At 36.6% G+C, this 24310-nt stretch overlaps 1 protein-coding gene across 4 annotated transcripts in view; it reads left to right on the forward strand.

The window, feature by feature from the left end:
- Positions 1-22702, forward strand: part of RAB3GAP1 (RAB3 GTPase activating protein catalytic subunit 1) — a 111472-nt gene extending 88770 nt beyond the window's left edge. For 3 of the 4 annotated variants that reach the window (XM_042948540.1, XM_042948541.1, XM_042948542.1), the window contains 6 exons: positions 851-1078; positions 15038-15134; positions 15228-15331; positions 15464-15579; positions 17017-17119; positions 20908-22702. In XM_042948540.1, the coding sequence (XP_042804474.1) occupies positions 851-1078; positions 15038-15134; positions 15228-15331; positions 15464-15579; positions 17017-17119; positions 20908-21144 (885 nt within the window). In that variant the 3' untranslated portion in view covers positions 21145-22702. Of the gene's footprint in view, positions 1-850; positions 1079-15037; positions 15135-15227; positions 15332-15463; positions 15580-17016; positions 17120-20907 lie in introns of those variants that run through there. The other variant, XM_042948543.1, reaches the window with a different exon arrangement.
- The last annotated feature ends 1608 nt before the right edge of the window (positions 22703-24310 follow it).

A 24310-nucleotide genomic window follows, 5' to 3' on the forward strand; every position in this document is an offset into this window, starting at 1 on the left:
TTAATGTGTGTACACATATTCTTTGAGTTTGTGTATATATACATACATACATGCCCATCCTTAGTACTCTACTAATACATCACTGGACACTTGCAAGAAGACTTCCATGCCTTACCACTAACACTGTGAAGCCTCTACTTTTTTTCCAGGCTTGAATGTAGAATTACTTAAGAACTTTGGCGTGCATCATCATTAATTCCATAGACTTATCCAGTAAATGAAAGTTTAATTAGTTGGTTTCAGAAGCTGAAAAGCAATAGTTAGAATTCCAGTTCCTTAACAACACAAAAGCAATGCATGTGATGGTAATTTGTTGTATAAAGTACAAGAATTTGATGACTGAATAGAACATTTCTGAGGTTGGCTGATACTTACTGCAGTACCAGTATTGATTTTTGAGAGAAAAAGAAAGAGTAGAACTTTTCCATTATTGTGTTATTATTCTAATTGTGTTGTGTATTATTTAATTACTTGAGTCAAGCTTATTTGATATTCTTCCAACTATTGAGTACTTTTCCAACTATTGAGTAGTTACTATGCTATAATTTTAAACTAACTCATATAACTTATAATCCACTTAAGAGAGTTATTTTCATTTTACAACAGATTTTTATGTCTAAATTCATCGAAGGAAAATGGGTTCTTTTTCTGCAAAGTGGAGACAACAAAAGAAAATGATTTTGGTACTTGAACATCTGGCCTGTTTTAAAGGCTACCCCCACACTCAGGTCACATATTAGATTTTGTAAAGATTAGGTAATTTTTGGTGAAAGTATGATTTTGCAAACAAGCTTATCACTAACTGTTGATTGTTACTGGATTCTGCTGAACTTTTTTTGCCTTATTTTAGGCAGCGAATCCAGGTTGTTTTCTGGAAGATTTTGTGAGGTGGTACTCACCCCGGGATTATATTGAAGAGGAAGTCATTGATGAAAAGGGCAACATGGTTCTGAAAGGAGAACTGAGTGCCCGAATGAAGATTCCAAGCAATATGTGGGTAGAAGCCTGGGAAACAGCTAAACCAATTCCTGCCAGAAGGCAGAGGAGACTTTTTGATGATACGCGGGAAGCAGAAAAGGTAACTGAGGTTTGGGTATCTAACACTAGAAAGCTAACTATTGTTCTAACATTTTTAAAACTTACTATAATAGATGTTTAAGCCTTAGACACACTTGAGAAGCAAAGCATTAAAATTTAATGAGACTTTTATGTATCTGCTATTCGTATTTAAGATTTTAAAACTACTTCCAAATAGGCCAAAGAATAAGACATGCATATTTTATATAGAGTGCTTACCATCGGACTACCTCATAGCATATGACAAAAGATGGTCACATCCTTTGACCTAGCAGTTTTATTACCAAAACAGTTTGTTAAAGAAATAATGAGAAGTACATAAAGATTAATGTATAAGAATGGTGTTCAACAAAGTTTTCTAGTGTCAAAGTAGACACAATAAAAGTTTCCGAAAATAAGCTTGGTTTAATAAATTATGGTATAATCCATTTAGTGGATTGCTTTGTAATTGTCAAAAAACATTTGGAGTTCTGGAGAATAGTGACAGCTACCTGATAACAAATTATCCTACGCTTTCTCCCTCCCAGCTATCCCCCAAACCCCATGAAATTAATAAGTAAATAAATCTATGCCTTTGGCATTACTAAGAGATAGAGACCTTAGTGACCTTCAAATTAACTCTAAGTTGGGAAATAAGCCAAATTTCAAAGGAGTTCCTAGTACTGTAAGCCTGTGGGTGTAGAGAGCGGGCAGGGAGTCTTCAGAAGAGCTGAGGGATGCAGAAGACTTAGATGGAGCACGGAGCCACCCCAGAAGGAGAGAGCCTAACATTAATACTCAGTGCAGGTACGGCTTGATAATTCACAGCACTGGCTGCAGAGAAGGGACTTTAAGTAGGATTAGAAGTAGAAGTAGATACTCAGACGTTGCCTTGGGAAGAACTAGATATATGGAGAAGGAATTGCCCCTTTGAGATAAAATGGTGATGGGAAAAAAGGAATAAGGGGGAAGTTAGGAATCCTGCAGAAATGCAAGAGAAATAAAACCTATCAATCTCTGTCACCTCCCCTTCTCCCAATCCATTAAAGAAATGGTGCAGAAGAGAGCACTTTTATTTTTTTTTTTTTTTTATTTTTTTTTTTATTTTTGGGACAGAGAGAGACAGAGCATGAACGGGGGAGGGGCAGAGAGAGAGAGGGAGACACAGAATCGGAAACAGGCTCCAGGCTCCGAGCCATCAGCCCAGAGCCCGACGTGGGGCTCAAACTCACGGACCGCGAGATCGTGACCTGGCGGAAGTCGGACGCTTAACCGACTGCGCCACCCAGGCGCCCCAGAAGAGAGAGCACTTTTAAACTGTGACATGACTAGGATTAGTAAAGAGCAGACCATATCCATACAAAACTACTATAAAAACAAAACAAAACAGAAAATGCAGATTGGGTCATTTCAGCTAATGAAAACATTTCCCACAAAATTGACCACGAAACAGGAAAAAAATTGTAACACTCCAAAGAAGTAAGTTGTCTTCAAACCAGCTTGGGGAATATGAAGAATCATGTTTAATCAGAAATACTAAGAGCCAAGAGCAGAAATGGACCAAAAAACTCCATGAAGAAATGAAGCCACAGCTGGTTTAGCTCTCAGGATAGGAGTAGAAGAAAAAGACAACCATATCAAAAATAAAGACTAAATTACAAAGGGCCTATAGGAGAATAGATTTACATTTAAATTTGATAAAAGTAAACAAGGAAAAACAAAAACAGCCAAGAGAATGAAAATGGATGAATAGTTAAAGGAGTTGAAGAGAAACTAGTAAAAATGGAAGATAGGAAAAGTAGAAGTAATATTCATTTTATCAGAGTCTTTGAAGAGGAAAAACCAAAACACTGGATCAGAACTAATATTTGAAACTGCAATCCAAGAAACCTTTCTGGAAATAAAAGAAAACCTGAATTTATATATTGAAAGAGCTCCCTGGGTATAGAGGAAGATGCACCAGAAGTAATGAACTCCAAAATACATCACTATAAAACTGCTAGAACTTAAATAATTAAAGAAAAAAAATTCTCAGGACTTCTAGGCAAAGAAATGAAAATAATTTACAAGGAAAGAGAATTAGATGTCAGATTTCTCAAAAGCAAGGCAATGTGGAGCAGCATTTTCAAGAACTGTAAGTAAAAAGTATAAACCAAAGATATTATATGCCACCAAAGTGTCCACATAGTCAAGACTATAAAAATATTTTCTCTGAGTTTTTGTACGCACACATTTCTGTACATATTCACCCTTCCTGAGGAATCTACTAGAGCTGCCCTAATAGAACGTTCTGCAGTGTTAGAAACATTCTGTTGCTGTGATGTCCAAAATTATAGCTACTGGCCGTATGTGGCTATGATGAAAACTTGAAATGTGGCTAGTATAACTGAAATTTTAAATGGCTACATGTGGCTAGTTGCTTCCTTATTTAACAACATACAGGAGGATAAACTTCATCCAACCAAATGTGACTGGGGAAACTTTGACAGAGGGCCTGTGGTGAGCATTTTATTTCTTTAATTTTAGAGCTAAGACTAAAACTGAGGATATAGGTAGAAGAAGATGTAAAACTTGTAGTAGAATGAGAAGTTGGGACAAAAAGAGGACGAGGGGGTGGGGAGGGAAGTAGAATGAGATGATTGATTTAAATATAAATAGATAATAAGTGGTAATCAGAAAATACCCATTTAAAAATTGGGTTCCACGCTGATTATGGAGCCTGCTTAAAATTCTCTCTCTCTCCCTCCCTTTGCCCCTCTCCCCAGCTCATGTTCTTTCTCTGTCTCTTTCAAAATATCAAGTAGAATAGATTAAATTAAATTAAGTTAAATTAAAATGTCAGACCAATTGCAAATACTTAGAGTTAAAGGGAATTAAGGGCACAAAAAATGTATTACTGCAAAGATAGCTACTAAAATAAAAATATAGAACTTCCTAAGGACCAGCAAAAATTGTTTTAAAAAGAAAGAACACACAACAGATAAACACACGTAACAATGATCACATCACACACAGAATAAGTCCTGTAAAATCCAAGTGTCTGCTACAAACAAGAGATTCATTGATGCAAAAAGGCTACAAAGTCAGAATGGCTAAAATAAAAAAGGTAAGAAATAACAAGTGTCGACAAAGATTTGGAGAAAAAGGAACCCTCATGCATGGTGGGAATGCAAATTGGTGCATCCATTATAGAAAGTAGTATGGAGGTTCCTCAAAAAACTAAAAACAGAATTAGCATGATCCAATAATTTTACTATTGGGTATTTACCCAAAGAAAATGAAATCACAAATACGAAAAGATAGATGTTCCCCTGTGTTTATTGCAGCATTATTCACAAGATCCAAGATTTAGGAGCAACTGGAGTGTCTTTTGATAGATGAATGGCTAAAGAAGATGTGGTATATGTCTATAATGGAATATTACTCATCCATAAAAAAGAATAAGATCTGGCCATTTGCAGCAACATGGATAGATCTGGAAGATATCAAGCTAAGTGAAATAAGATAGGGAAAGACAAATACCATATGATTTCACGAATATGTGAAACTTAAGAAACAAAACAGGGGTGCCTGGGTGGCTCAGTTGGTTAAGTATCGATTTTTGATTTCTGCTCAAGTCATGATCTCACAGTTCGTGAGTTCCGAGACCCACATTGGGCTCTGTGCTGAACAGTGTGAAGCCTGCTTGGAATTCTCTCTCTCCCCCCCCCTCACTCTGCCCCTTCCCCCGTCTCAAAAATAAATAAACTTTTAAAAAACCTTAAAAAAAAAAAAAAGCACTGAAACACAAGAAACAAGACAACTGAATAAAGAGAAAAAAAATGGACCCTTAAGAATAGAGAACAAACTGATGCCTGCCAGAGGGAAGATGTGTAGGGTTGTGAGTGAAATAGAAAAAGAGGATTATGAGTACACGTTTACTGTGATGACCACGGAGAAGTGATAAAATTGTTGAAGCATTATTATTGCCTTAAACTAATATAACACTGTACTGTTATACTTCAAAAATTAATCAAAAGTAAAAAAAAATACATAGAATAGAGATATGATTAGAGTAAGGGTATAGCCAAATTATTCCTTTAGTTTTCTGCCTATGGTTAATTATATAATTAAATTTATTTTACCATATACACAAAAAGAAGGTTACAGAGTAAATAATGGACAGATTCATCAGGTACCTGAAAGCAATAAAAGGGTTATGATCCTGATATGAAATAAGGTAGAATTAAAGCTGAAGAGCATTAAAAGATGCTTTATAAGCTAAAAGTGTATTTCACAATGAGGGTATAATATTTGTTAATGTTTATACACTAAATAACAGCCATCTGTATAAAATAGGAAACCATAGGAAGTAAGGGAAGAAACAGATTGAAACATACTCATAACAGAGGACTTTGACCACATTACTCTTTGTACAAGACAATCAAGTAGTCAAAACTAAGGAAATATCTAAATAAGATAGTAAGGCTGATCTTTTAGATATATCCCAAACACTGTACCTTAGCAATAGAAGCTGTACCTTCTTTTTACATGCACATGGAGCATTCACAAAAACTGATAGTATATTAGGGCACAAAAAAAACACAGCAGGATTCATCATGAAAATATTATCAGTACTCTGATCTCTGCAATAAAACTAGAGATTAAAAATGAAACAGCAATAACAAGGGATGCCTGGGTGGCTTAGTTGGTTAAGCATCTGACTTTTGATATCAGCTCAGGTCTTAATCTCAGGGTCGTGAGTTCAAGCCCCACACTAGGCTCCACACAGCCTACTTAAAGATAGAAAGAAACAACAAAAAAAATCTAGGGCTTCTCCCTGGAAATTTAAAAGCCTTATATTAACTTTTAGGTAAAGGAGAAATACTAAAACAAACTTCTGAAAAATAACAAAACACTGTATATCCGAATCTATAAGACATATTTAAGGAGTCATGAAAGCAAAATCCATAGCCCTAAATACCTACGTCACAAAAATACAAGGCGTGCATGGCTGGCTCAGTCAGTGGAGTATGAGACTCTTGATCTCAGGGTTGTGGGTTCAAGTCCTATGTTAGATATAGAGATTATTCAAAAATAAATGAAAATTACTGAATTAATAAATTTCTAACTCAAAAAGCTAGAGAAAGAACAACAAAAGTAAAACTATAAGAAAACCAGAAGAAGGCAATGCTAAAGATAAAAGAGAGTGATGAAGTAGAGAACAGAAAAACATATCAAATTAATAAATATGATTTTATTTTAAAAAATCAAAATTGACAAATTGTTGCTTTAATCACAAAAGGAAAGGAAAAGCATGCATTACAAAATAAGAAATGATAAAAAGTGCCAATAATTATTGATACAGAGGAAATATTTTTTAAAAAACAATACTTTATATGATTGTGTATATAAATTTGAAAACCAAGATGAAATGGAGGATTTCTTGGGACAATACAGTATATAAAAAAATGATCCCAGTGAAGATAGAATATGTAAACAGACCAGTTTCCATAGAAGAAACAGACAATTATCAAGAAATGACCCCATAAAAAAACACCAGGCTTAAGCTGGTTTCACAGGGGACTTCATCTAAATGTTGAGAGATCAAATAGTTCAAATCCTGCTTAAATTGTTTCAGTACATAGCAAATGAAGGAAATCTTCCAAAATTTTTTATCGTAAACTGTGACTATGACATTGGTCCCTAAGACTGATAAAGGAGGCATATCTAAAAAAAGTACAGACCAGTAATACTTAAGAAATTTAATGTAAATCCTTTTAAGTTTGTTTAGAGAGAGATGAAGCTGAGGGGCAGAGAGAGCCGAAGAGAGGGAATCCCAAGCAGGCTCCTTGCTGTCAACGTGGAGCCTGATGTGGGGCTCTATCTCATGATACCATGAGATCATGACCTGAACCGAAGTCAAGAGTTGGACACTCAACCGCCTGAGCCACCCAGGCACCCCGAATGCAAAATCCTAAATGAACAGGCTCTTACCACTTTGAGATAATAATACATGTCAACTGAGTGCAACAGTGATTTTTTTTTGAAGTTTATTTATATAATTAACTTCATTAATAGGTCTAAGAAGAAAGTATATCATTATCTTATATGTACTGAAAAAATCTTTGATAAAATTTAATACTCCTTTCTAATAAAAGATTCAGAATTGAGAATGGATGGATACTTCCTTAAAATAAAAAAATGTATATAGACCTCAATCCTAAACGAAGCATCTTAATTGGGGAACCCTAGAACTATTCTCACTAAGGTCGGGAATGAGGCAAGGGTGCCTACTGTCTCATTTAACGTTATTTAACGTTATTTTGGAGACATTAGTCAATATAATTAGAAAAGAGAAAACAGAGACATAGAAGTTGAAAGAACTTTTGTTTGCAGCTGCTATGACAGTATACCTGGAAAAATCTAAAGAATCGGTGATAAAAGTAATTGAAAATAATTCAGCAAGGTAGCAGAATATAAAGTTAATATGTGTCTAGTAGCCTTCATATACACAAATAATAATCATTCTGAAGATGTGAATGACATTTTCTCTTCATTATAAGTGAAAAAAAAAAAAAAAGGTGAAATGCCTAGAAATAACCAGAAATGATAGAAATATGAATAAAGAAACACTCCTGAAAAACACACATGAATAGATATCACTTGTTCTTGGTTAGGAAGTCTCAACATCATTAAGTTCAATTCTACTTAAATTAATTTATAAATTTAATGCAGTCCCATAAAGTACGAAAAAGTCTTTAGTATGGAGCCAGACAAGTTGATACTCAAATTTATCTGGAAAAATAAACATGCAGGCTTAGGACTCAGAGGTTTGGAGAGTGACTTTTAATGGGTTTTTTTTGGTTCATGGATGTGTTTAAAATTGTGGTTTTGGTTGTACAACTCTGTAAATATACCTAAAACTATTGGATTGTACACTTTAAATGGGTGAATTGTTATTTTAAAAAAGCATACAAGAGTAGCTAAGAATGGATTGTAAAGAGTTATGAAAAGAAAGCTATGAGGCAGGTGAATGGTGGGGGGGTGGGGAACTAACCCTACCAGATATTAAAGCATAATACATAGTCTCACTATTTAAATAATATGATAATGATGCATAACTAGACAGCCCAGTGAAGGAGAATGGAAAAAACATAAATACATACAGAAATCTAGTATATGATAAAAATGTCATCTCAAATCACTGGTATGGATAGACCTTTTAATAAATCTATTTGGGATAACTGAGTAACCATTTGGCAGAAGATAAAATTAGATCTGTTTCTCATACCATACATAAGAATGGACTGAAAAAGAAAAGGGGTGCCTGGGTGGCTCAGTCGGTGAAGCATCTGACTTTGGCTCAGGTCATGATCTCACTGTTCATGATTTGGAGCCCCTTATTGGATGAGCACAAGCCCCACTTTGGGTGAGCTCGATCCCCGCTTCGGGTGAGCCCTGCTTCTCTCCCTCCTCCTCCCCCTCCCTCTCCCCCTTTCTGTCCCTTGTGGGATCCTCTCTCTCTCTGCCCCTTGCTCATTTGTGCCCTCTCGCTCTCAAAAAAAAAAAAAAAAAGTCAAAAGACAAGTGATAAACTGGGAGAAATATTTGTAAAGTGGAAGAAATGTATGTATTACAGACAGAGTGCAAAAATACTGTAGAAACATGGGCAAGAGATACGAGGAGATAACTCATCTACCCAAAAGATAATTACCCTTAAACCTTTCAAAAGATGTTCAGCTTCATTCATAGTAAGAGAAATGCAAATTTATAAACTTCACTGAGATAACCATTTCTCACACATCAGATTGGTAAAAATTTAAAAGCTTAATAAATACCGAATGAGGCCCTGAGGCAACAGGCTCTTTCGAACATTACTGGTGAGAGGCATGATGGTACAACCCCCTATGGAGGGGAATTTGGCAGTATTTAATAAAACTTACATGTGCATTTACCCTTTTACCCAAAAAGCAATCCCATTTCTAGTAATTCACCCTAGTATTTTCAAAACAAAAATAAAGATGCACTAAGTTGTTCATTCCTGTATTGCTTGTAATTAGAAAATACTGGAAACTATCTGTATGCTCAAATTTAGGAGCTTTATTGAATAAACTGTGGTTGATCTACGTAATAGAGGACTTTGCAGTTGTTTAAAAATGAGGAAAATGTCTATTAACTGATAGCGATTTTTAGGATGTTTTTAAGAGAGAAGTAAAGTACAAATGAATATATGTAATATGCTTCATTTTGTGTAAAAAGAGGGGGAGGTTAAGAAAACACTTACCTCTTTATCTTCACAAAAACAAATATATCTTCACAAAACTGAAAGCATTGAAATTAGTTACCTGGAATGGTTGAAAGGGGGAAGAAAATATAGAGTAAAAGTGTGGAAGGGAGTGACATGTAGAGAAGAGTATACTTCCTGTACACTTTGACTTCTGGAAAAATGTTAATTGCCTGCATAATCAAAAATTAAATTAACAAGAATAGACAGGGGGGACATGACCAAAACTGAAAGCAAGCTGGATAAATGAACTCGGGTGTGATTCAAATAATAACATAACCACACTGAAACGAGGTCAAGGTTGGGAGGATAATTTAACTCAAGTAATTTATGATCAATCACATAAGATATGTTTGACTGTATACCCTCTGGTTTGGCGGGAGGTGGGAGAGCACTGCAGACAAATCCTAAACTTTGTTTTCTAAATTTGTTTGTTTTAGTTATGTGGGTAAGCAGTTCTGAAACTTTTTGGTGGATTATTGTTTGAGCAAATGAGTAATTAAATGTGTTGGTGGTGTTAGAAGCCAGAATTCTTACTGTGGAAGTGCGATGCAAACATGGAATTGAAGAAAGTGAGGGAGACCCAATGGCAGTGGATTGGAATTGGAAGTGTTGGTGTGGAACTATAGGTTTCTAAAGTATCGATAGGTATGTGGGTATATGCATATGCATATATACAAGCATATATTTCATAGCTTTCTTCTGAAGGTATCTAGAAGCAGTGACATCTCAGTAGCAGTAAACACATATATATTGATTTCTAGAACATTTCTTACTAAAAGGAACTGTGTCTTCCTCAGAGAAATGGCTGGTTTGGGAATTGGGATAAAGAAGGTATTAATATGAATGTGGAACATCGTGTGTTGCCAGAAAATAAGGAACTGCTTAAAAAGAGAAGTATTTCCTAAGGAGGTAGCTTAAAGGAACTCTTATTGTCAAAACCTGGACAAGCTGAATGGCAAATAATTAAGGATGGTAACAAATTATAAACCATTGGAAAAAAGTCGGCACCCATGAGTCTCCATTGATAATTTACAGATAAACAAATGAGAGAGAAGGGAGATATTGCAGCTCAAAGATGACAGGTGAATATGGAGGGTATGCTGGAGTTGAAAACCCTTCATTTTACAGCAGTATTCATAGTAAAGATTAATTGGTTCAAGTAGGAATTAACCAAGAGATGTCCAGGTGGGAATTTGGGTGAAGAGCTTCATACTTGCATGGTTTTAAAGTGTTTCTCCACAGATTACTTCTGAATTGCAAGGAAATAATAACTATGTAGTAGAGAAATGGGGTAATACCTTGAGTGGATGGTCAAAATTAATATCACTAATAAGGGGCAGATGCAGATTGTCTACACCGAGATGTGTTGTAAGGATCCACCAGCACTTAGCACTTGATCCGAGATTGTATATTTTGCATCAAGTCATGAGAAAACATTAGGTAAACCCAAGATGAGAGACATTGTATTCTAAAAAGAGCCAAAAAAAAACAAAAAAAAAACAAAAAAAAAACCAAAAAACAAAACACCAAAAAACCCCCCAACGTACCATTGTAGGAGTATATTAAAGGGACACAGGAACCAACTAAAACATTTCCCAATGGCCAGTACTGGAACAATTTGAACAATAAAATAAAATACTATTGGACTGTAACTCAAAGTATAAAATAAACATCCTTGAGTCTATAGTGATACAAATAAGTAAATAAATTGGTGAGAAGAGACCAGTCTAATGCAGAAGAACTCCAAATCTATTCTGCCTACAAGGAGGTAGAGCATAAATCCCACTCCATAAACATGGGCTGTACAGAGTGACTTCCTTTAAAGAGTACAGTATTTAAATTAGAGAACATGAGTAACTTTACAGTGCAGACATCTGACAATACTGTCTTAGCCAGGTGAGCGAGGTTAACAACAGGGATAAGTCATATTGGTAGTTTCATGTGCTGTTGATATGAGGTGATGAAGTAGCACTTTACGTCTCTTCACTTGATCTTAGCCAAAAGGCCGAGAAGCGATACACTTTACATCTCTTGTCTTCCCAGAAATACCTAGCCCCAGTTTGATCATAAGAAAAACATCAAATAAGTTCGAGTAGAGGCTCTTGTTACAAAATACCTGACTAGAATTCCTTAAAACTGTCAAGGGCAGTGAACACAGAGAAAGTCTAAGAAAGTGTTACATGTAAGGGGAGCCTAGAAACATGACTACCAAATATAATGTATCCTGGATGGGCTTCTGAAATAGGAAATGGACATAAATAAAAACTAAGGAAATTGAAGGACGCCTGGGTGGCTCAGTCGGTTAAGCATCCGACTTAGCTTAGGTCATGATTTCACGGTTTGTGGGTTTGAGCCCCGTGTCAGGCTCTGTGCTGACAGCTCAGAGCCCGGAGCCTGCTGCAGATACTCTGTCTCCCTCTCTGTTTCTGTCTGTCTGTCTGTCTGTCTGTCTCTCTCTCTCTCTCTCTGTCTCTCTCAAAAATATTAAAAAAAAAAAAAAAAACTAAGGAAATTGAATATACAGATATTGACAGTATGATTCATAATAGCAAAAAAGAGGAACAAACCTTCATCTGTCAACTAATGAAGGAATAAATGTGGCATATTCATACAATGGCATACTATTGAGCCATAAAAATGAATGAAGTTCTGATACATGGTATAACACGAACGAACCTTAACATTGTGCTAAGAACCTTAACACTGTGCTAACTGTGCTAAGTGCTAAGTGAAAGAAACCAGAAATAGAAGGCCACATGTTACATGCTTCCATTTATAGGAAATACCAGAGTAGGCAAATTCATGAAGACAAAGTTAGTTTAGTAGTTACTAGGGGCTAGGAGGTGGGAGAAATGAGGGAATGACTGCTGTTGGGTAATGGGCTTCTTTTTGGGGTGATTAAGATGTTTTGGAATTAGATAATGGTGATGGTTGTATAACTTGTAAGTATGCTAAAAACCACTGAAGTGTATGTTTAAAGTGGCGAATTTTATGGTATGTAAATCATATCTAAAATTTTTAAAACTAAGGAAATATGAATAAAGTGTGGGATTCCACTTATTCAGAAAGGTGAGGGGAGGGTACTGTATTCAAAATGTCAATGTTATAGGGGCGCTTGGGTGGCTCAGTCGGTTGGGTCTCCAGATTCGGCTCAGGTCATGATCTCACAGTCTGTGAGGTCGAGCCCTGCGTCGAGCTCTATTCTGTCAATTCAGAGCCTGGAGCCTGCTTCAGATTCTGTGTCTCCCTCTTTCTCTGTCCCTCCCCCATTCAAGCTCTGTCTCTATCAAAAAATGAATAAACGTTAAAAAAAATTTTTTTTAAATGTCAGTGTTATAAAAGACTGGAAAACTTCGAGATTTGTTGAGATTAATGAGGTATGACAACTTAAGGCAGTGTATGGTCTTTAATTGGATCCTGTATGGTGGTGGGTAATATAAGTCATTATGTGGTCTGTTGACAAAAATGAAATAAGGATAGTAGACTAGATTAAAAGTATTTGATCAGTGTTAAAGGTAGTTTATATAGTTTATATAATCATAATAGTTTATATTTTGATTATAGAAGAAAACATTCTTAATTTGGGGAAATAGATATTTGGGGATAAAGGGACATGATGTATGTAACTGGCTTTCAGATTATTCAGGAAAAAAATGTATGTATGTATATATTATGTGCACAGAGGAGAGAGATGCACGCAATTAAATGAGGTAAAGGTGAGTCTAGGTAAGTAATCACTTGGCATTGTCTTGTACATATCCTAACTCTGTTTTTAGGTATATACCTTTAAGAAATTCTTCTACATGTGTACCAGGAAACATACCCAATAACATAACAGGAACCTTATTTGTAATAGTCAAAAATTTGGCAGGGGGTGGAGTGGGGAAGTCTATCAATGGAGGAACATTTTATTTTATTATTTTATTTTATTTTATTTTATTTTATTTTATTTTATTTTATTTTATTTTATTTTATTTTATTTTATTTCATTTCATTTCATTTCATTTCATTTCTTAAAGTTTATTTATTTGAGAGACACACACACCACGAGTTGGGCAGAGGCAGAGAGAGGAGAGAGAGAATCTCAAGCAGGCTCTACCAGCACAGAGCCTGATGCGGGGCTGAACCCATGAAGCCGCAAGATCATAACCTGAGCCAAAGCCAAAAGTTGGACGCTTAACTGACTGAGCCACACAGGCGTCCATCAGTGGAGGAACATTTTAATATTAGCATGTATCAACATATGCAATCTCAAAAAGAATGCCAAGTGAAGAACAAGTCACTGAGGGAATGTAACTAGAAACATTGCATTTATATAAAGATTAAAACCAGACTAAACTAAGCGATACATTATTTAGGGCTACACAGCTATGTGAGAAAACTATATTATTTGTTGAGGGTGAGGTGCATGAGGGAGGGAGACTTGATCATGGAGGCAACAGGGACTTGGAAAGTGCTGGTGATACTCTGTTTCTTAAGTTGGTTGATGTGTAAATGAGTGTTCATTCTAAACAGTTCTTCTAAAATTAGTGTCTTCTAAACTATTTATAAATACTCTGGTATGTGTATTTCTTAATTAAAAAAATTTTCAAACCACAGAAAACTCTCCAAGCCAAAAAATAAAGGTTATAAGTCATTAAAGGAACAAAGCAAATTCTGAAATAGTATGTGCATTACGATTTTTTGTTAAGAAATTGCATATGTATCTGTATCTTTGTGTTTAAATGGGAATAGAAATAAGTCTAAGAAGATAAACAGAAAAATAGGTTGCTCCTTTAGGAAGTAGGATTTCTAGACAACTTTTACATTATACTTCTCTGTATTTGTTTCTGATATCTGTGAACATTTATCATCCATGCTTACCTATGAGATTATATTTCTTTTATCTTTATTGCTCTTGAATAAGGAGCATTAAGGTAAGGTCCATGTGTTATACATAACTTCTCTGAATTTATTTATTTTTTCATTTTTATTGTTAGTATTATTTTAGAGAGAGCACACATGAGCAGGGGAGAGGGGCAGAGGGAGGGAGAGAGACAGACAGAATCTTAAGCAGGCTCCACACTCAGTGCTGAAACTGATGTGAGGCTTGATCCTACAACCCTGGGATCATGACCTGAGCCGAAATCAAGAGTTGGATGCTCAACTGACTGAGCCACCCAGGAGCCCCATCTCTGTATTTTTTTTAATCTGAAAAATAATAAAACAATTTCCATTTTGGAAAAAAAACAATAAATCAAAACAACTAAAGCAAACAAAAAAATTAGAGGAAGGTCTCTATCAGTGTTTGGAAATGTTAAGCGAGAAGCAGTTTATAGAACAGTATTTTACATACTTAGTTCACCTAATATGTATATTCAGTGTTTTAAAACATCCCGGAATAAAAATGCTCCACCATTAACGGTTGTTATCTCTAGGCGGTATAATTTACAGACAGTTTTTATTTTCTTTGTATTTCCCTTACTTGCATGTATTACGTATGGAAGCAAGAAAAGTAAAATGTGGGAATATTCACCACTATTAAAGACTGAAGTCCTGAATTGTTTTCAGTGATATTATTCTTAACATTGTTGTTGGTAGCTCCTTACCTGGATGAGTACGGCAAGGTACTAAGAGAGCTCCCTAATGCAGAGGATTTTTTTCTTTCATAGATGGCGACTTTATTCTTTGACAGCTGCATTGGTCATTTATGTAACTTTATGCCTCCTTCAGGTGCTGCACTATCTGGCAGTCCAGAAACCTGCAGACCTTGCTCGGCACCTGTTACCTTGTGTAATTCATGCAGCTGTACTCAAGGTAAAGGAAGAAGGTAAATGTCTTACTTCATTAGTCATTAGTTTATTTCCAAAATGAAAGTATATTTTGCCTGACTTAATTATGGCTTTGATCTTTTTCAAAAAAGAAAATCTGGAAAACATTTCTTCAGTTAAGAAGATTATAAAGCAGATAATAACTCATTCCAGTAAAGTTCTGCACTTCCCCAATCCAGAAGACAAGAAATTGGAAGTAAGTTTGCTGTATGTCGGGGTCTTGCCAAGTGTTCTCCCCAGTTGGCAATGATTATTTTAAAGTTACATTTTTTAAAGGCTGCTTTTTTTGCTGCTTTCCAATGTATGTTTCTCCCTTTTCCACTGTTAGGAAATCATCCATCAAATTACTAATGTAGAAGCTATAATTGCCAGAGCCCGCTCACTGAAAGCCAAGTTTGGAACTGAGAAATGTGAACAAGAGGAGGAAAAGGAAGACCTTGAAAAGTAATTGATATTTGAGTAACTTTTATCTGCAGTAGGAAAAACCACCATTCTCTTCAGAAAACTTTAATAGAATGTTGAGATTCTTTTGTTGTACCCCTATGTTATTTGTAACAAGCATCAGCTAGAGACAGAAAAATATTTAATTATCATAGAATTTGACTTCTCCTGTATTTCTGGGTGTTTGCAAGGTGGATCCATTCCTTCTACATTTAAAAACAAGTCTACCAGGTCCTTTTTTCTAGGAATGTGCCTGCAGTTGCCTGTGGAAGAGCTAGTGATTCTTTGTTACTTGCAGTGCCCCAGAGCTTTGCTTTCAGCTCTCACTGTTCTTTAACCAGTCTGAGGTGTTGTGAAATTGTATTTCTCCCCAATATTCCTAGTTATTTATTTAACTCTAAGTAAGGTTTTTGATAGCAAAGGTGCATATCTTGTGTACCTTGTGAACGTGTTTTGAAAGAGTGACCAGATGGCCTCTCCAGGATGATACAGATGACCGGGTCAATCATTTCCTCTTCCTGAGAAAGTCTTGGCACCATTACCTGTTAGTATGAGTCCCTTTCCATTGTTGCTTATGGTACTTGAAAGAAAAATGTTTTTATATGTGATAAAGTGTTTCCAAATTAGCTGCTTCAGCAACTTGAATTTATCATAATTTTAAAGTCTTCATCAGCCTTTTCAGAAATGAAATGGCATTATTGATGCTAAATAATATCATATGACAAGACATGCTATAGCTCTTAACAAGTTCTTGTTAGAATTTTGTCTTGTGTTCGGGGAAATTTTGTCTTAGCCTTCTTTGCTCTTGAAAATTCCTTCCTTTTAAATGAGAAGAATGAACGCTAATCAAGGGAATCATTTCTAAAATAGCAGTATGAATTAGTGGTGCAGGCATTCTCATAGCTTCAGAACTCTAACATAGGTTATCTGTAATATACATGGAGGTGCAGTGTTTCCAGCACCTAATGGCACAGTTGAGACTTTGCCCAGTAAAATGTATCTTTTACACACACACACACACACACACACACACATACACACACACACCCCTTAAAAGAACAAAAATGAGAAATGTGGATCATTGCTTTGCTGTATACATATAACTTGGGTTTTTTTGTCCAAATTTACTGTTCGAATCTTTTATTTATTGTAGTATTTTGGAAGCTTCTAGTCTGAAAGACAGACCGAATATTTCTTTTTGCCCTTTTACAAAGATGGGTTTTTAAAAATTCTGTGAAAACAGATGAAAGGCAATAAGATTGTCATTTGAGTCTATTTTAATTCCAAATGTGACTCTTTTCTCTTGTAAAAGTTCCACTCTAGCCTTGGTAGGTTTAGCCAGTATCAATTTGAGAGTTTTCCACAACATTGATCTGGGAGACTGACACGGTGTGAACTGAGCAGCTCACTTTCTGTCCTTTCATTACCTCTCTCCCCTAGGTTTGTGAGTTGCCTTTTGGAGCAACCTGAAGTGTTAGTTGTGGGTGCAGGAAGAGGACATGCTGGCAAAATCATTCACAAGCTGTTTGTGAATGCTCAGAGGGTATGTGAATATGCTTATTGACTGTGTCATGATGTCTCCAGACCTCTACTCAGTAAGTTGCCGGTTTGATTCCCACACATGGCTGATAATACAGCTGCTGAGTGTAAGTCTCGGCATTGGGTTCGAACAATATAAAAACAGTGACTCTCAACGGTGACTTCTGAGTCTCTGAAATCCATTTTCTTTCTTACATATTTAAACAAAATTATAAGTATATTTTAGGATATAAATTTCAGAAGTCAGAAGAGTCTGAAATCCATTGTTGTAGAATCTAATAGGGACTCAGCAATGGCCACTGCAGTGCGGTAGGAAAAAACGTTGCATGCTTTCAAATTAGAATAGAGTTCAGTTTTACCAATTTAAACTCCATGTACTCCAAATGGATTCACAGTTTTGCTTGTGAAGTTGTATATCTGTTTCTGTTACAGTGAATTGATCTAAGGAAGAGCAAGATTTCAGATATGTAGAACTGGGGAAACAGGCTTCAGGACAGAAAGCCCAGTTGCAAAAATTATCTTTGGCATTACCTCTACTACTGAGAGTCCAGGTTCAAAAGTTATGTAGTACTTTCTGACATTCATTAAAATTTGAATTTTTATGAAGGTGATGCTAGTTACACTTTGTGTGGATACTCTCTGTACTGATGATGTCAGGGCTCATTAATATTAAAGATTGTGATAAAAGTATTCTAGAGTGTGCTGTGGACAGTCCCTGACTTACGATGATTTGACTTATGATATTTGACTTTGTGATGGTGAGAAAAATATATATTCAGTAGAAGCCGCATTTTGAATTTTGGTCTTTTTTCAGGCCAGCAGTATATGCTGCACATTCCTCTCTTGTGATGCTGGGCAGGTGCAACGGCCAGTCCCCGGCAGCCACATGGTCATGAGGGCAAACAGTTGATATACTTACTTACAACTACTCTACCCAGACAACTGTTCTGGCGCTCACTTTCAGTACAGTATTTTAATAAATTACATGAGGTAGTCAACATTTTATTATAAAACAGACTTTGTGTGAGATGATTTTTGCCCAACTGTAGGCTTACGTGAGTGTTCTGAGCTTGAGTAAGGTAGACCAGGCTGAGTTACAATGTTTGGTAGGATAGGTATAGTAAATGTATTCTCAACATAGGGTATTTTCTTTTTTTCTTTCTTTCTTTCTTTCTTTCTTTCTTTCTTTCTTTCTTTCTTTCTTTCTTTTTTTTTTTTTACTGTTTATTTACTTTTGAGAGAGACAGAGAGGGAGGGAGAGTGCAAGCAGAGGCGTGACAGACAGAGGGAGATAGAGAATCCCAATAAGGGTCCATGCCATCAGTGCAGAGCCTGATATGGGGCTTAAACCCACAAACCGTGAGATCATGACCTGAGGCGAAATCAAGAGTTGGACCCATAACCGACTGAGCCACTCAGGTGCTCCCAATTTAGGATATTTTCAACTTAGGATGCGTTTCTTGGGACGTAACTTGATTGTAAGTCAAGGAAAGATATGTAAGTACAGGGTGTCCTTTACCTGGAACTATGATGACTCTAGAATGACCCACTTGTGAAAGTATAATTCTCAGAATCAAAAAGAATTTTCATGGGTTTACATATGATATAAAAGCTGTATAATCTCCTTTGAGTCTGTCTGGAGTATATCTAGTTAATGTAGTCAATTTGATAGCCAAATGTACTGATCTGAATTTTTAGCAAGAAATGAAACCTGTGATTATGTGCGAGATTGCTCCCTAACTTTAAGATTTCAAGTTAAAAACCAAGTACTTAATTTCCTTATAGAGTTCTAGAAAACAGTAGATGCTTACTTTGATTTGTTTTTTTCTCTGCCATGAAACCAGGAATCAAGTTTGTTTTTGCATCCTATATCCTTTACCAGCTCACTAGCCAGCAGCTAACAACCACATTTCCTTGTCACCACCAATATGAATTTTTCTCCTGTTGCAGAAATTCTTTTCTCTGTCCTCACTTTTAAAAACTTGTGTATTAAGAGGACTTAAAATCTAATGTATTTTTATTTTTAATGCTGAGAGTATTCCTTGTTTTAGATAGTTAAACAAAATTATTTTCCACAAAATGGAAATAGCTTTTCCTCCCTAGAAAGTTAGTAAAGGCTCACTGTAAAAATACAGAAAATTAATACAGAAAATTTACATCAGTAAATATAGGAGTGTCTCATCCTTTCATTGGCCTTGTATAGCTAATCCCCTTTAAGGGATACTGAAATTACACATTTTTCCCAGTTGTACAATTGCACTTGTAAAACATTTCAAACTTTCAGACCTTGTAGGGAATGCTTTTGGGAGTTGGCAGACTGTAATCCGTATAACAAGCACCTGATTGGTACATTTTTGAACTCAGATCTTAAATGTCTGGCCGTAAACCACTAAAGTTTATTCATGTAACTTTTCATTATCAACTGACACTTTATATCAATTCTAATAAATCAAGATTTTAACTTTTTAAAAAAGTTAAATTTCACTGAGAATGTTGTGTAGCATACAGCAGCTTTACATATTTATAACTTTGTGCTTAAAATTATACACTTTATTAATAAGGTTTTATAAACTTCATTATAATTACATGTGTCAGTGGTGGATTCCACTGGAATTCAACAAATAAACCACAGATTGGATTGTGTTTCAGTTTTATCAATTTTTCCCATTAAATGACACATTTGCCTGTTGAACCATCAGATGCATGAGAAGTGGGATATGTCTGCTCAATTTAACAGCTAGGTGTGTTCTATGTGGTGTGTGTTTGTCTTGATATTCTTTTGATAGGATCATGTTCCTTAATGTAGTGCATGCTGTCTCTGAAATGATCTTGAAATCTCTTGTCTAGCTCTTTTTAAACCATCTTGCTTGTTTCCTTTTCATCACTGTTTCTTTTCTCACCCTTTCTCAAGCTGACTGAATCTTCTGATGAGGTAACAAAATAGCCTTTGTCCCTCATAGTCCCTTGTTCCTTCCCATCCCTCTAACTTCATAAGGTCATTAAGACTAACCACATCTTTAACGGTCTGGATTTGGCATACCTTTCATGCTGATGTTTAGTATAACATGATTTCATATTTCCATTGCCCAAACAATATTTTTTTCTAAATCGATGGTATTTTGAAAGAAATTTAATAATCTGAGAAATGGAAGAAGTATAGTGACCAATATTAAAATGAAGGCTCTAACTGAATGTTTTTTATGTAATTTTAATGGAAAACTAGATGCCTTTAATATTGAGAACTTCTCTTTTGTGGCCATTGCTACGTTACATGGACCTCTGTCATTTCTTTATCACTTTAGCCACTCAGCAAACAAAACAAGTGTCCCCAGTTTTAATTTGGCAAATGAATCTTAAAAAGAAAGAAATGAAAGAATGGAGATAAAAACCATCTTTCCAGACTTTGGGGAGAAGCAGCTCCTTCCTGGACTGAGGACATCAGACTTGAACTTGGGTTGTTGCTAGAAGAAACGTGTAGAGACCAGTACTACATTTTCCCTCTTCATCAGATGTTGGAATATGGTCCTCACTTTTCAGAGCAGATTGCCTGGCATTCGTGATCTCTTTTGTCTCTGTTACCAGTTTATTTGTAATATCTGGCTGTTCGTGCATTGTTTCAAGCTTCTTGCTTTTTCTCTGTTGGTTTTTGAATAATCATAACATGGCTGACTGCATTACTGAGTAATGTAGAACATCTTTTATGTATTTATCATGTTTGTTCATCTGTCCTTCAAAATGATCTAAGTTTAGCATTGGACTTGCTCTTGAATTTAGCATTTGATTCTGTTCAAGGCTGCAGCCATGGCTCCACCGGAGGAGGAACTGAAGAGAGTGAGCTATCCAGAAGAGAGAAGGCAGAACTCGGTGTCAGACTTCCCACCTCCTGCTGGCCGGGAACTCATATTGCGCACCACTGTGCCACGCCCAGCCCCGTACTCCCGAGCTCTGCCTCAGCGCATGTATAGTGTTCTCACCAAAGAGGATTTCAGACTTGCAGGTGCCTTTTCATCAGATACCTCCTTCTTCTAATTCTTCTAGAGCCACCTCATTTATGGCTTCAGAGACTGCTCTGACCCCTTCTGTGGGAGGGAGTTTGTGTCAGTCAGAACTTGAGAGACCATGAAGAGGACCTGTCCAGTCCAGTGATCAGGAATCATACCAGCATCTGAAAGACTTTTCCAGCTTCATGCTTGGGCTTTGTTGTATCTCGGTTTGGGCAGAGAGAATGGGCTTGAGCTTTTGAAAGATTTGCTCCCTGAAGAGATGGCCCTTGTTTGACCAGGGGTAGGGGTAGTGGGTAGGGGGATGTACAGGGACCAGAAAAACAGCAGGAGCTCTCTGTACTCCAGTGGGATTGTGCTCATTTATTCTTTCCTGTGACTGTTCCTTAGGTTATCACCTTGCATTTTTAGTCTGTGTAAACACACTTGTTGTATTTGTTAGTATCAGGTATGCAAAACAGAATATCTGTTAATTCAGATTTCTGGATATTTTGGTGGTAGCTTTTCCCAGAATCTGTGTTTTTGAAATACTAAATGACATTCTGTTTATTCAATCATCTAGTGGCCATCCTTATTGTATTAATTAACTTTTGATGAGCATTTTGAATATTCTAGGAGAAAGCCTAGAATTTCACATAGTTTCTGTTTTTCCACATAACTGTGACTTAAATGTATTCCTTCTGAGAAAACTATATATTGAATGTTACTGCAAATTAGTTTTATATCTTGTAAGGTTTGTTTATTTTACGTGTTGGTTGCCAGTGAGATATCAACCTGCAAACTGTTCTCTTCTTGCTGTACAGCATGCATTCCTTTTTTTTTTTTTTTTTTTTTTTTTTTTGTAATTGTTGACTGGACACTATGTTTAATGGAGTAGAGATGAGCACATTGCTACAAATACAGCTTTGGAACATAGAGATTATCATGCAGTTAGTATAATTTGGTGTATATGCTAATGTAATGATTAGAAGATTATTTCAGTGAACTATTTTGCTTTTGCATTCTAGATAAAGTGAAAATAATTGATGGGGATGTATATAGCACCCAGCATAAGAATAACAGCAACATAATTTCTAGTTATGTGGTGATCAAGATTTATTAAGTCTGTGTTGCTGTATGGCCTCTGTTCAGTAATCTCAAATCTATTTTTAAGCCTAAAATTCCCATTTTAATCCAAAGCAAAAAATGGTTATACTGAAGCATAGACCTTGCGTATATAATTTAAAGAATTAATAGAGCTGTGTAAACCCTGTTATATTATTTTTGTAAAAAAAAAAAGTGTGTACATATATATGTATATATGCACATATATACGTATATATGTACATATGAAGTAGGGGAGGCCCTGGTTGGTTACCTCCCAGCCTTCACAGTGCTTTTCTCTGAGATGCTTTACTTGATTGCTGTTGGTAAACCATACCAATGCAGGCCTGAGGACTGAGCGCTGTACCAGGTAGAAAATGTATCTTTCAAGGACAGGGTTTGTCTGCTTCCCATTGAGGAAGTTAATAGTAAAGAAACATTTTTCAAAGAGGTTGGACTTCAAAATGGCATTGTGAGTCTAATAAAAAGGAAAGTCTTGCTTTCTTTGGCTACTTTTCTTTTCTCTCCTCTGGTGAGCACTTTATTCTTATTTCAGTTAGTTTTATCCTGTCTCATGTCTCCCTAAATATTTGCAGCCTGTGGAGTCTTGTAGGGGTCTTAAGAACATGCTTTGTACCTTCTTTTTTATTGGCAGTTACCCCAGTTTACTTTCATTATAGTTATGAGTAGGGGAGGGGCAGAGAGAGGGTGACACAGAATCCAAAGCAGGCTGCAGGTTCCGAGCTGTCAGCACAGAGCCCAACGCGGGGCTCAAACTCACGAACCGCGAGATCATGACCTGAACCAAAGTCAGATGCTTAACCGAATGAGCCACCCAGGTGCCCCTTGGGTTTGTTTCTTGATTGAGAGGGAAGCCATTGGAGAATATTGAACAAGGGAGTGTCATGATCTTACGTTTACAGAATTTGAGTTGTGGCTGCAGTGTGGACAATACACTGATGAGGCAGGGGTACAAGTATGGTGTATATTTTGAAAACAATGCACAGAATTTGCTGATGGAATCCATGAAGGTATGAGTAAGTCAAGGATGACTCAAGGTTTGGGACCTGAGTAACAGTAAGTGATGCTGTTATTTGTTGAAATGAAGAAGACAGAGGGAAGAGCATTTTGGGGGGTGATATAAGATCCTGAGTAACATTGTATTAATTTTGAGGTAGCATTTAGATACCTGTGGTGTAGCAAGCCTTTAAGGTGGCCCCCACTGATCCCTGTCTCCTGGTATTCACACCCCTGTGGTAGTCCCAGCCTCCATATTTTGACCAATGAACATGGAGAAAGCATTGGTATGGCACTTCCAAGATTAGGTTATAAAGGATGTTGTAGCTTCCGTTTTGGCTGCATGTTCTCGTGTGTCTCTCTGTCCCTCTTGTCACTTGCTGTGGGTGAAGTCAACTTCCATGCCACAAACAACCCTAAGGAGAGGCCCACATGGTGAGGAAGTGAGGACACCTGCTGATGGCCACGTGAGTGAGCTTGCAAGTGGATTCTCCTCGGTCTCAGAAGTCCGTGGCCTCTTGAGGAACCAAGAGCCAGACGTACCCAGCTCACTGTGCGTGGATTGCAGACCCTCAGAAACAGTGTGCAATAATGTTTTTATTTTAAACTCAGTTTCAGGGACAGTTTGTTTCACAGAAAAAAATTACAGAATACCCAAGTGATTATGTAAATTTGGGGTTTAAGGATGAGGTTAGAGCTTGTGCAGTAAATCGAGGTCAGACAGGATGAGAGCCCTGAGGGGTGCTGAGTACAGTGCAAAGAGACTGAACCCGAGATCTGGAAGAGGAAGAGAACTGCCAGAGGAGACTAAGAAGGAACAGCCCCTGAGGTCGAAAGAAAACCATGAGTGTAATGTTCCAGAAGCTAGGAAATAAAATATTTGAAGAAAGTGGGAATTGATCAACTGTGTCAAGTGCCACTGAGATGTGGAATAAGACGCAAGCTGAGAACTGCTCGTTGCAAACCTGTGGATGCACAGGAGCACCTGCATGCAGAAAGGTAACACTGTTTTTACTGGGAAAGAGCAGGGAAGTTCCTGGCTGGAGGGTAGGTGGGTGCACTCACCACTTCTACCCTAGCCAGTTGGGGCTGTG

The sequence above is a fragment of the Panthera leo genome, chromosome C1, assembly GCF_018350215.1.
Source record: "Panthera leo isolate Ple1 chromosome C1, P.leo_Ple1_pat1.1, whole genome shotgun sequence".
Lineage (NCBI taxonomy): Eukaryota > Metazoa > Chordata > Mammalia > Carnivora > Felidae > Panthera > Panthera leo.